The sequence below is a fragment of the Oxyura jamaicensis genome, chromosome 3 (genome assembly GCF_011077185.1).
Source record: "Oxyura jamaicensis isolate SHBP4307 breed ruddy duck chromosome 3, BPBGC_Ojam_1.0, whole genome shotgun sequence".
Classification (NCBI taxonomy): domain Eukaryota; kingdom Metazoa; phylum Chordata; class Aves; order Anseriformes; family Anatidae; genus Oxyura; species Oxyura jamaicensis.
Genome location: NC_048895.1, coordinates 88,128,311 through 88,140,405, shown reverse-complemented (window position 1 = coordinate 88,140,405; position 12,095 = coordinate 88,128,311). Strand labels below are relative to the sequence as shown.

Here is a 12,095-nt window from a genome sequence, read left to right as displayed (position 1 = left end):
TATACACTGATAAATATATCCGTCTGCAATTGTACCATTAAGACATTGAAAATTAGTGAAATGAGCACAGTAGAAACATAGAATTGTATGGCCACTTAGTGACTAGATAAAGATTTAACAGCTTTCTATCATGCAGGTCTAAACTGCTGTGCATTTTCAGCAAATATCTATGTGGAAATTCAAAGGCCCCTTTCAGACCATCTACTTCTGGTACGGTTATGAGCAAGATCCAGCCAAGGCCTTTGAACTGTATAAGCTTTCTTAGTTGTGTCCTTATGCTGAAAAGGAAATATTTTTCTTCCCCAGCATTTTCTTAGTCAGAGCTGAAAAGCTGCAACTCAGGTAGATGTCTGAAACAAGGGGCTGCTAGAATATATCTTGACAGTAATTTTTCTTCCGTTGCAATGTTTTACATCTGCAATATGCTTAGCTATTTCATCATTAATATCTATGGATACAAACCTCTTCATCTTCTAGGGGTAAAAGACACCATATAAAGTTTGAGACTTATCAAACTATTCGGGGAGTTTTCCACTTTATAACAAGGCTATCACTGCGCATTTTCACGCTTCCCCAGATTGCCACCCCTTAAAAGTTCATCCTGTTGTGTATTTGAAGAGTAGATTGTTGGGTGAAGTTACCTCCTTTTCCCATTCAAATAGAATGTTAATAAATGTTTAGTCTATTCATAAAAAGAAAGTGTTAAAAGGTGTCCTGCCTTTTGTCTTTGTATTCCATTTTCTACACCTGAGTAGTGTACCCACAAGTCTTCTGGTTTTGGCTTTGTTTACTTTGACTGTTTTCTGTCATTTTGCTTTTTTTTTTGTCTGATGTCCACTCTATTCAAATTAGTTTTTTTTAAAATCTGAAAACTTCAGCAGAGTAAATGCTAGATCAAGTGTGGAGTACTTAGTTATTTTTTTTTAATCCAGTGTAACTGAGACAGATTCAAGGTTAGCACCTATTTTGTCTGCCCCTAAAGAACGCTTAAATGTTAGCAAGTGCACTTTATTCCAAGAGTTTCAACCATTCGTGCTGAAATCTCTGCAGTCAATAATGTTTGCTGAGCATTTATTTTTTTACAACTGTTTCTAGGATTTCAGCATATCCCAAGATGTGTTCACAGTGTTTAAGCTCTACTTTGCAATTTATATATGTTACAAAAGGCACCCCTTCATAGGTGTGTTAAACACTAATTATTCTGTGTTCGTATGTTTTAAGTACGTCACAAGCAGGAGTCAGAAGTCATTTAAAATGTTGGACTACATCAGTAAAAGACAGTACATGAATTTAGTACAAATTCTTTCACATTATTGCAAAGGGTTAAGACTCGGACATGAGGTCAGTTGGAACTGAGGTCCTCAGTACTTATAGGAGCATTTAATACAGTTGACATTTAGGATTAAACACCTTACTTCTAGAAACTTACTTTGGCTGGAGCTTTGGGTTTTATTTATTTTCATGTATTTTGTGAATAAATTTCTTAGCATTTTTTCTTGTGTCCTTTGTTAATGAAGAAAGGATGGCTCAGTTTGTATCCCAGTTGAAGCTGCCTGCTGCAATGCTTGCCTCCCAAGCTCATGGAAAACCAGGACCCCCAGGAAAAGATGGACTACCAGGGCCCCCAGGAAAGGATGGTTTACCAGGGCCACCTGGAGAACGTGGGCTTCAAGGTAGGAATTCCAATAAATGGTTCCACAAATTGTATCTTGAAATCCTTATACATTTGCTAATGATTATTAAATAAACCAGGATTACCTACTTAGCTTCCTAATGATTAACTTTTAAAACTGTACTTATGTTTTTCCAGACTATCTAAATATTAACCCATAGTAAATGTGTGGATTTTACTGATTTAAAACTCCTAATCAGTGCATTTTATTCTAATAAATTATAAAGTTAATTACTGACGGATATCTAAAACACCTATCTGGAGTGCTGTTTCAGTTATTTCCTGTCCAAAATACTTGAACACGGAAGAAAAATTAAGCCAGCACTCCAATGTAATTATTTACATCCTATTCCATATTGAGAGACCAGGGTTTTTAAGAAACAAAATTTGAATTCCAAACCTGAGTGATTTCAACTCTGATTCTGGGACAACACAGGGGACGAACAATTGAAGACAAATACTGTTCTTTAAGGAGCAGTGAAAACTGAAATATGACAGCATGCATCCTTCTTACTGTGAAGTAATCTATTTATACAAATGAATTTCGGAGTAGTCAGGTTTTCATTCTATCCACAATGGTACTTTGTACATTTCAATGCATTCAGATAGTATAGGGCTCTCATTCCAGTGAACTGTCCCTCACTGCAAAATTAGCTTCAAGAAATTCAAGATCATTATAACTGTGTAATACTGTAGACCTAGCCTGTCCAAGATTAGAAGGAAGAGGAGAACAAAATAAAATAAAATAAAAAGAATTTATCGATTAATAATGTTTTGTGGGCAATATGTAATTTGCAGTTTATCTGTAGGTAGTTCTTTATTATTATCTTTTGTTAGTTTGGTCTGCTCTGGAGTCAGAGCAAGTCAGACTGGAATGAAGAACATGAAAGCAAAACTGAAGATGTGTGGATCCTAAAGCTATCAGAAGAATAAAGACTTACTAACATTGATAAACGCAAACCCCTGACAGAAGCTTGAAAAATGAGATGAGCTCAGAATGAGAAGAACAAGAATAAAGGATCAAGGAAAACAATAAAGCCTTAGAATCTTACAGCACTGACTTCATCATTATCTGAATATTCAGATCACTGTAAACAGTCACCTTTAATGTCAGTGGCAGATTGTTCAATGAATATGTATGTGGTGGATAGTCTCAGATGCTTCTGGGAAGTAGATTGTTATACTAGGCTTCATTTCCAGCTAGTGAGCATCAAAAGTAAAGGTGATAGCTGTGCTTGAAAAAAATAAAGCTGCTTTTTCATGCCTTATGCTTAAGCAAAAGTAGTGCCCCATGTACACAAAATTCCATTTATTTTATCAATACGCTCAATAGTCTTTATTCACAAGCATTAAGCTAAGTGAGAAGCATTTACTTCTCTTTCAATACTTTAATAATCATAAAAAGCATTTACATTTTTTCTCTTTTGATATATCAAGAGATATAGAAAATCATACTTCAAAGGCAAGAAAACCAAAAATTTGTCTTGCCTCCTTATTACACTATGAGTAAGAGAGATTATCATGAGAGAAGCACACTTACAAGTACATTTCATGCCTTTCCCAGTTGTGCCTGTGCGTCTTGTTGTTTTGTGCCAACAGCTAAAAAGAAATTCAAATCTCTGAGCAGACTGGAAAGTATCCTTGCATATTTCAGTTTATTTTCAACCATAAAGGACAGAGCAGACAAGACTTCTTGGAGAAGCATGTTATGTGCATGTGTGTCTGAGACCATCGAGGTAGCATGCTGTGTATGTCCAAGTCAGTGAGGAAGCATGTTATGTTCACCTACCCATCTGGGAGGCCAGACAGATAATGTGCATTGGGGGTATTTGGTGTTGACTGCCAGTTATTCGTTGTTGTGGTTCTCACTCGGTTGCAGCCCAGATTGCCAGATTTTTAATAGGGTTTTTCTGTGCAAAGTAATGCACATCTGTGCTACCAGAGCAAAACAGTTAGTCACTTGTCCAAAAATGTTAGTGAAAAATAATAATAATAATAGATAGTTTTGAATAGGACAAACACCTCCAGAGTAGTTTGTGATGCTGCATGCTGAGCAAAGCTCTGGCCAGTGGGAGGGACCAGGCGTTGCCATGTGTTCGAGGAGGTGCTTAACTTGCAGCTTCGCAGAGTCCCTCCAGTGTGGTCTGCTTCCTCAGGAGTCAGTCTGCTCTGATGCTACCCAAGCAGCAGAGGAGGAAGCCTCCTGCCCAGTAAACTCACAGGTAGGGGTTAGACTCAGAAGCAGAAAACACAGGTGTTAAGTCTAGGAAGCGCGGGCGTGGTCTTCAAAAAGCGTATATAAAGAGTTGCTAGGCTGTTGGGAATAGTCTTTCATTTCTAAAGAAGTCCAGAACTATTAGCGGCTGGCCTTGAGCCGGGTCTTTCACAGTGTCCCTCAGGTACTTCCCAGTGTTTCAGGTACAAAGGATTTAAATTTTATCTGATGGTCTCAGTAAAAATATAGCTTGCAAAAAAAATACCAAAGAGTTGCAAAATAAATGATGAAATATGCAATTGGTATTTAAACAGGTTGTATAGTAGTGATTGGAATATCTCTCCATATATATTTCTTCTTAAAAAAATAACCTATGGCATATGCATCAGTAAGCTGATACTGTGAGGCAGTGTTACCAGCATTATAAAGGATGCTAGAGTCTTGTAGAGAAGGAATACATTTATTTCAAGATTTTACTGACAAGTTATAACAATGCCATCCATCTGCAGGCAGTCAGACTGCCAGGTGTTACAGGAAGTAGTTCAATTGGCTCCGTTGATTTAACTGTATTTTCTAAGCTATAATAGAATATGAATTTTGGTCCATCAGACAAAATTCCCTTTGGAGAATTTGGTAATCCAGAGATGCATATTATATTTTACATTAATATGATCTTTCTCATATGGAAATAAGTATTCATCCTAGTTAAGCTTCGCTAATTTTATCAAAATCAGGAAACCTAAGAGTCCTCGTAGCTCATGGTAGCCTCAAGGAATCAGGAAACAAAAATACCATCTGATGAGTAATGAAAATTCCTTGTCTTTATTGTTGATTCCCATAGTAAAATTTATAGCTTTTAATATAATAATTAATTTTCAGGGTAGGAGCATCTAGGAACCTTGGTTGACATCATGAGCCCATTGTAGTGGATGTTGTCCAGACACAGTCACTCTTCTGAAATAGCTGTACTGCTTTAAACTGTTACCTCCTGTAAACTGTTTTTTGCTGTGTAGGGTGAAGTTAACCTGTTTTACTTTGATCTGAAACTCAGTTACTACCTCTCAGCCGTGAGGTTGCTTTCAGTTTTTTGCTTGTAAGAATGCAATGATATGCAGAGCATTTGCACAGTATAATACTGTGGATTCTTCAGAATCGTTGTTACCTGTCTTGTTAATGTGTTTGCTTCACATTCAGATTAAAAAACCTCAGATTTCTCTAGATACTGGCATGCTTGTTTCAGCTATTGCATTATCCATGTGGATGGAAGAAGGTCTCAGCAATGTAGGCAGAACACCTTTTGGAGCTGTTTAAATGAGACGCCTTTTTACCTCCATAACGCATAGACACAAACTTGTGTCATTTCCAGGTAGAGCTGAGGGTGTTGCAACAGTGATGCTTCTGTTTGCTACCATTTGTAGTTCTGACAGAGAGCACTGAACCAAAAGCTTTATTTTAGCTATGACCGCTCAATCCATGAACAGAAGGAGAATGCTTATCTGTTTAAATACATCCTTGCTACACACTACTACCACACGTTTACCATACTGCCCATGTTGGGTACATGTTTACATACAACAACTTTTGGGTTGCAGGAATTGCACCAAAACTTCTGGAACCCAAGTGAAGGCTTTGCTGAAACCTTTTGAATTAAGCAGGTGCCTCTTACTGGCATTGTAATTCTACCAGTAAAAATAGACATCTTATATGTGCCTTTATGTTAGAAACAATAAATCAAAATCTCACTTAAGTGTATGGTAATATTTTCCTTTGACTAAGTATGAGTTTGTCGCTTTAAGCTCAGAGAGAAGGTAATATTAACCTCTAGAAGAACAATCATGAACCTACTTCTGAGCAAATATACCTCATTTAAAATCCAATATTTTACTGCCAAAATTACATAGTACATTGTTTAGACTGTTTACATATAGGCCTGTTTATGAATATGCTTATATTTTGTGAAATAAAGCCTTATTTTTAGAAAAGATACCTGGGAATTTTTGTATTAAGTTTCAGTGTCGACAGAACATCTGCCACTATGTGCAACCTACACCTTTGTATATGTATTCAAATACAGCCAGTAATTGTTTACACTACCCTCGTTCATACATTTGCATAGGCAGGCTGCTGTTTGTACTATTGTGGTTTCTTCCTTATTGTCTTGAATTCCATTGATGTTTACACAGCCTTTCGGTTTATCTCAGTCCCTTTTCAACTCTGTTGTGTCATATATCTACAGTAATGGTTATCATGGACTTTGTAAATGTGATACATCGTAAATGTGATTTCTCTCTTTTTCCCCAAAACAATGATTAGTGGCAGCGCTACTTTGTAAAGTTACAACTTAACTGGGTTTGTAGTGAGAAATGTACTGTAATTATCTATTGTAAATTAAGAAACATAGAGACATATAATAAATAGGAAGTGTAATAGATCCTGTGGTTGTGTGATTGAGCTTCTTAAACAGTAGCAACTATCATGTATTACTCAAGGTTTTCAGAGTCAACCAACTTGATGTAGTTATAAGCACTACTATGGTCACCGAAGAGAAAATCAAGGTTCACAAACAATGAATACAAACACCATCATATACCCTTTTCCAATTCTTTATAGCTTATGTACATATATGCCTTACACTCTTCTGTTTAACACAACTCGATTACCAGGATGCATGATCAGTTTGTTTCTCTGAGAGATTTTGATCAGTTTGTTTCCTTTTGTTATGTTGTGCATGTCACTCTGCATGTGTTTTCTAATGTTTTTGCCTTTGTGAGATAATTGATAAAAGATCATCCATGCTCTGTTTTGAAATCCAGAATGCAACAGGTAATAGCCCTTCTACGGAAGTGTATAGTAAGCCTGCATTTAACAAAGTTTGAGTACTGGTGTACCATTCCTCTTGCACTGTGTCTGTTGTAACAACCCTGAATAGGTACCCACAGCACTTTCAGTAGTTTCCTTCTGGATTGTCCCGTAAAGTACCAGTGTTGCCATAGACCACAGTGCACTGACAAGACCACCTTTGCCTTCCGTCTGCCAGTGCCCATTATTCTTCATGAGACATCAGGTGGATTGATGCCACTATGCTGGCTGGTCAGCTACACCTCTTCTCTTTTAATTTAAACTGAGCTACAGCTCTTCACAAGAGGAAGTTTCTTGTATGGCTTACGTGACACTGGAAATGGGCTGGTCCTGGAAACAGAGCAAAATGTTATACTGGTACCCATGAATCCTTCTCTCTAAAGCAGACAGTGTTTGCAACTAATATTTTTTTTATGAACAGTTTAAGGGGGAAAAAAGGTTATATAGGAATTGCACCATGTGAGGAGGTGGAAGCTATCTAGAAAAATACAAAGCTTTGCCCTGTGAACAAAAGGGAGAGAAATATTCAAAGTATGATTAGTAATCAACTTGTTAACAATATATATACTTGTGTTAAAGAAGGCTTTCTGTGCTATAACCCCTAAATCTGCACAAGCTCGAAAGACAGCTTCTAAGTAAGGGCAGGTGCGTAACACTGGAGAGGGAGTAGATCTTCTCTTACACACAGGAGAACATCAAAGCATACAACTTCCAGCCCAAGTTTACAGCTAAAAAGTGCAAACATTGGTGTTTATGTAGAGTAAGGAGGGCAAAGTCTCACCCAGTTTGTGGGCTGGCTGATGGCAGTTATACTTCTCTGAGTACAGTCAGTTAAAGATGGGGTTGGATTCCAGATGGCCCTTTGGTTGGTGCTTTATATCATTTCATCAAACAGTTGGAGCTGGAGCAGCATATACATTCAGCTCATTTTTACAGGAACTTCAGGAAGTTAAAAAATGTGGAAAAAATTTGGAAAGGTCAGGCTAGTAAATATAGTGAGGGTCCTCTGACAGAGGGTGCAACTGCTAGAAATCCTCATATTTTCCTGAAGGAACATAGAAATGCAACAGCTGTCCGAGAGAACAATGATAGTCAATGATAGTCACAGGTTAAAAAAAAAAAAAAAAAAAGAGGTGAGCATGAATTTTCAAAATTACATTTGTCATGATAATTTATTATCAACAAGGTCTATAGAAGATTGCTATTTATAATAAGAGGACACTCTTATTTTCATATTTCTATTCTGTGTAGGTTATAGAGGACAGAAAGGGGAAAGAGGTGAGCCTGGAATTGGACTGCCTGGTAATCCTGGACCACCTGGCCCTGCAGGTACAATCTCCAGATTTATTTTACGCTATCATTATTTACGAACTAACATGTCTTTCTCCTGGTTCTACATTTTACGTCAGTGAATTGCCTCCTGATTTTTGCCATACGGTGAGGTCAGGTACGCCAGCCTTCTGGCAGATTAGCTGGCGTGAAGCTAACTTTCAGAGATATAAGACAGGACACTGCATGTGCTCTGGCAAGGACTGTGCTAATTCTAACTTTATTCCACCAGCTGCTGGCCTGCCGGGCTCACCAGGAACTCCAGGGTCACCCGGACCACAGGGGCCACCTGGACCTAATGGAAGATGCAATCCAGCAGATTGCTATTACCATGTAGCACAGACTCGGTCACGCACCAGTGGGAAATAAAAACCCTCTCCCACAGACACTTGGGTTCACAATCACTTTTCACTCCTCTCAATAAGTTAATTTAATCTTTGAAATACTTGGTGCATTTTTTGTTCCCTTGACACTGCATGGTCTGTAGATAATTTGTAAGGCGCAGAATTGAGCCTTTTCCTATTCTATCTGCAGTGTCATAATTGCGAAATGATGACATTTATTTTCCAGAGTGCATTCCATGTGTTATGTTTCTCATATTTATTTTGCTTAGAGGAGAAAATAGGCCCAAATAATTTTCATAAGCTTCTTTCTTCAAACAAAAAATATTTTATTATAACTTAAGGCAGTACGTATGCCTCAGTATGTAAGCTGGCTTGGTGTTTCTTACCGGTGGTGAAGTTGAAATGGAGGAAATGCTGTTCTGAAGTTTTGAAGTGTACCCATTGGTGGTGAATGTAGGATCTTAGCTGGAGTGCTGGGAACTCTGTTCAGACTAAATGTTACCGTCTCCTGAGGTGGCTCCAGCCAGGTGGCACCAGGTCTGTGTCATGAACCACAAGCGCTACCAACCACTTACATAATTTCCTAGATGTCAAAGAAAGATATTTTTTGTGGTATCTACTCCCATCCAATTCAGATTCAGACTGGGAATTCACCAGGTGTAGCCCTAAGGGGTGTTTCTGTTGACTGAATGCTGTTCCAGCTGAGAACTTGGATGTTGGTTTAGTCACGGTTGCACATACACTCCAAGTGTGAGACTGGTAAGGACTCATGGTGTTGTTCTTAACTGAGAACTCGGACATCTTCTCATGGTCACGTGAACCCAATGAGTATATTATCATTGCTTGTAATCAACCTATTCTGCCATTATGTCTGCTTACAAAAAAGACATCTTGCTTTAGCAAGAGCACATGTCTAGCAATGACAGTTGAAGAAGGAACTTTCAAAAGTTCCTGATCATACAAATGGCACATTTTCCTATTTCTACTGAGATAAGCTTCAGAAGAACTTGAAACCAGTGGAATGCAAAATTCACGGGTCCTTATAATCGGCTGCAAAAAATAGTTGGAGTTCAAGAGAAATTTGGAAAAAATAGGAAACTGTCCTCAGGAAGGTGTCATACCCAGAACTTGACTGCATGCAGCTTGCAAGCATTGGCTAAATCCTACAGGACCGGGCATCATCAGTAAAGAACAAAAGAGAACAATGCGCAAATCGTGCAGAGCTCAAAGGAGTGACCAAAAGAAAAGATGGAGAAAAACAATTGTACAAAGGCTGACTCTGAAAAGGAGGTAGAAGTGTTGGCCAAAATTTCACTCCTTACAATCAGGAAACAGACAACTGTAGATTAGTCCTAAGGAATTGGCTGCAGTCTAATAGAAATTGAAAGTGCTATTAAGAGAATCCTGTCATTAGGAAGGTGGTAATGCTCTCCCGCTGTAGGCAGGTGAGTGGTCTTGGTGGCCTCCGTGCTTCAGCGGTGCCGAAGGAGCCAGCTGCTCAGTCAGGTGGCAGGGAGGCACTCCCAGATTGGGAGTGTTGGATTCTAGAGAAGCTCTTGTGCGAAATTAATGTCTGACCTCGGATTTTGGCTTAAAAACAGTAATAACGGTGGGAGACTAAAATAATATATTGGCATTTGTTCTGGATAGAGTTCCTAGCACTTGCTTCCAGACCGAGAGGAGAAAGATTTGTACCTTGTACAGTCACATTAGGTAGCTGGGGAGCAGGGCGAGCCTTCAGGCACACTTGCTGAGAAGAAAAGCATACCCTGGGAGCGACCTCCAAGTGTCACTTAGTGTATTAATCACGCATTTTGAGGGAGGAAGGTGCTTAGCAGAAGGGAGACATTTAAACGAACACAGGGATGGAAGGCTGGCATCTTAGCACCTGGGACAGGAGAGGTGAGCTGGAAGGAGGATGCCAGAAAACCGATGGCGTGTCACAAGCCCGATCTCTAACAGAAATCTGTGAGTTGTGACACATTGCACCTGCAGGGACTCAGGGTGTTACATGCGTGTTTTGTGAGTACTGAGACTTGGGTCAAAGCCCATGGACAGCCCACCCCTCGCAGTGCCCCAGCAGGCAGCAGCGGCCCTCTGTCCCTGCGGGCCCCACCGGGGCACCCTCGCTGCACCGTGATGAAGGCACATTTGGGACAACTCCTCCCAGCGGCGCAGAGGTCCACATCTGCTGCTCCTGCTTCAGACCTTCCGTGCCTATAAACTCTCCTCGGTTTTCCCTCCGACATCACCTGCCTCTCCAGGTCTGGTCTCCCCCTCTCTGTGAGCTGGCCCGGCGGTGCGAGAGGGAGAGCTCCCAAGGGCTGCTGTGGTGCCTCGCCAAATGTGCGCCCTGATGGTGTTAGGGGAGGGCAGCTCACCCCGCAAAGAGCCGGGCCCCGCATGCCGTGTTCAATTCTTTCACATGAACTGCTGGCCAGGCAGCCCGCAGGAACGTTTCGTTTTCCTTCTCTAGTAATTCCAATGTATGTAAAATGGAAATATTTTTTTACTTTGTAAGTTAATTTTAAACTTCATTTTCTGTGATAATATCGAAAAGGGTGCTGTCTTTTAGGGAATATCACAAGATTGAAAGGGTTCTGAGCAGCCCCCTTCTGGAACGCTGTACATAGACTGTCACGATGTCTTAGGGTTTTATCTGTATATTTTGGGGCTTTTAGCTAGCTGAAACCAAGCATTTATTAGTTGCCAGATGCAATTTCTGTATTTTAATTTACTTGAACTGAGCAGAAAGTAGAAAACTTTTTATATTGGAAGAAATTTATTTTTTCATCTTTGTTTCCTACAGATGCCTTTTTCTTTTCTCGGGGCTCAAATCTAAAGGTCCCTTAAAATGTAGTTGAACATTTAAACTTTGAATTTATTTGCAGGTAATTACTTTGGTAATTACCCTAATGCATTATTTGTTTTGTTTTGCTACAAGCCCAATTTAATTTTCTCGCATGAGAAAACGGGTATTTTGTTATACGGGCTCTCTTGATACCTTTTTTAAAGATGTCGTGTTGTTCACAGAGTTAATCTCAGCTTGACTTTCCTTCACATGGGGTTGCTCCAACTCCGCATTTTTCTGACTGAAAGCAGGATGCAGCTGGAAATGTGTGTCTGCCTGGTTTTCAGGTTTCCCCCTGAAATTTGTTTGCAGTTTCGGACTGATGCTCTCTGGGGTTTTGGGAAGGGGAGCTAGGAAGGGCAATGGGGTGTTCATCTCTTTTGGGATTTGCTGTATCAGAGCATTGTAGAATGGCTTGGGTTGGAAGGCACCTCACAGATCTCGTTCCAGCCCACTCCCACCAGAGCAGGTTGCCCAAAGCCCCATCGCACCTGGCCGTGAGCGCTTCCAGGGCTGGGGCATCCATGACATGGATTTCAGCTTTGTTTTGAGCAGTCTGTGCTGCAGCAAGCATTACAAGAAACTAAACGGGGAGGCTTGTTATTTCCAGCAGCACAAGGTATTTATTTCTCTGATTTGGGAATGTTTATTTGAAACTTTGAGCTGAATTATCTTTGACAAAATGTTTGATACCTTTCTTAAAAGCTCTCCGAGCTTTGTTCTTGTTCAGGTTCGGACACTTTTACCTGATGGCAAGTCTCTTTATTGCTGGCTAAGAAAGTGTTGGGCTTTTTTTTCTAATAGCTATGTACAGCACGACTCAGC

At 39.8% G+C, this 12,095-nt stretch overlaps 1 protein-coding gene across 9 annotated transcripts in view; it reads left to right on the top strand.

The window, feature by feature from the left end:
- The window catches only part of COL19A1 (collagen type XIX alpha 1 chain), a 219,392-nt gene extending 210,931 nt beyond the window's left edge, over positions 1 to 8,461 (top strand). For 8 of the 9 annotated variants that reach the window (XM_035322084.1, XM_035322088.1, XM_035322086.1 and 5 more), the window contains 3 exons: positions 1,518 to 1,673; positions 7,998 to 8,075; positions 8,308 to 8,461. In XM_035322084.1, coding sequence (XP_035177975.1) covers positions 1,518 to 1,673; positions 7,998 to 8,075; positions 8,308 to 8,444 — 371 coding nt within the window. In that variant the 3' untranslated portion in view covers positions 8,445 to 8,461. Of the gene's footprint in view, positions 1 to 1,517; positions 1,674 to 2,509; positions 3,989 to 4,136; positions 4,671 to 7,997; positions 8,076 to 8,307 lie in introns of those variants that run through there. The other variant, XR_004749526.1, reaches the window with a different exon arrangement.
- The last annotated feature ends 3,634 nt before the right edge of the window (positions 8,462 to 12,095 follow it).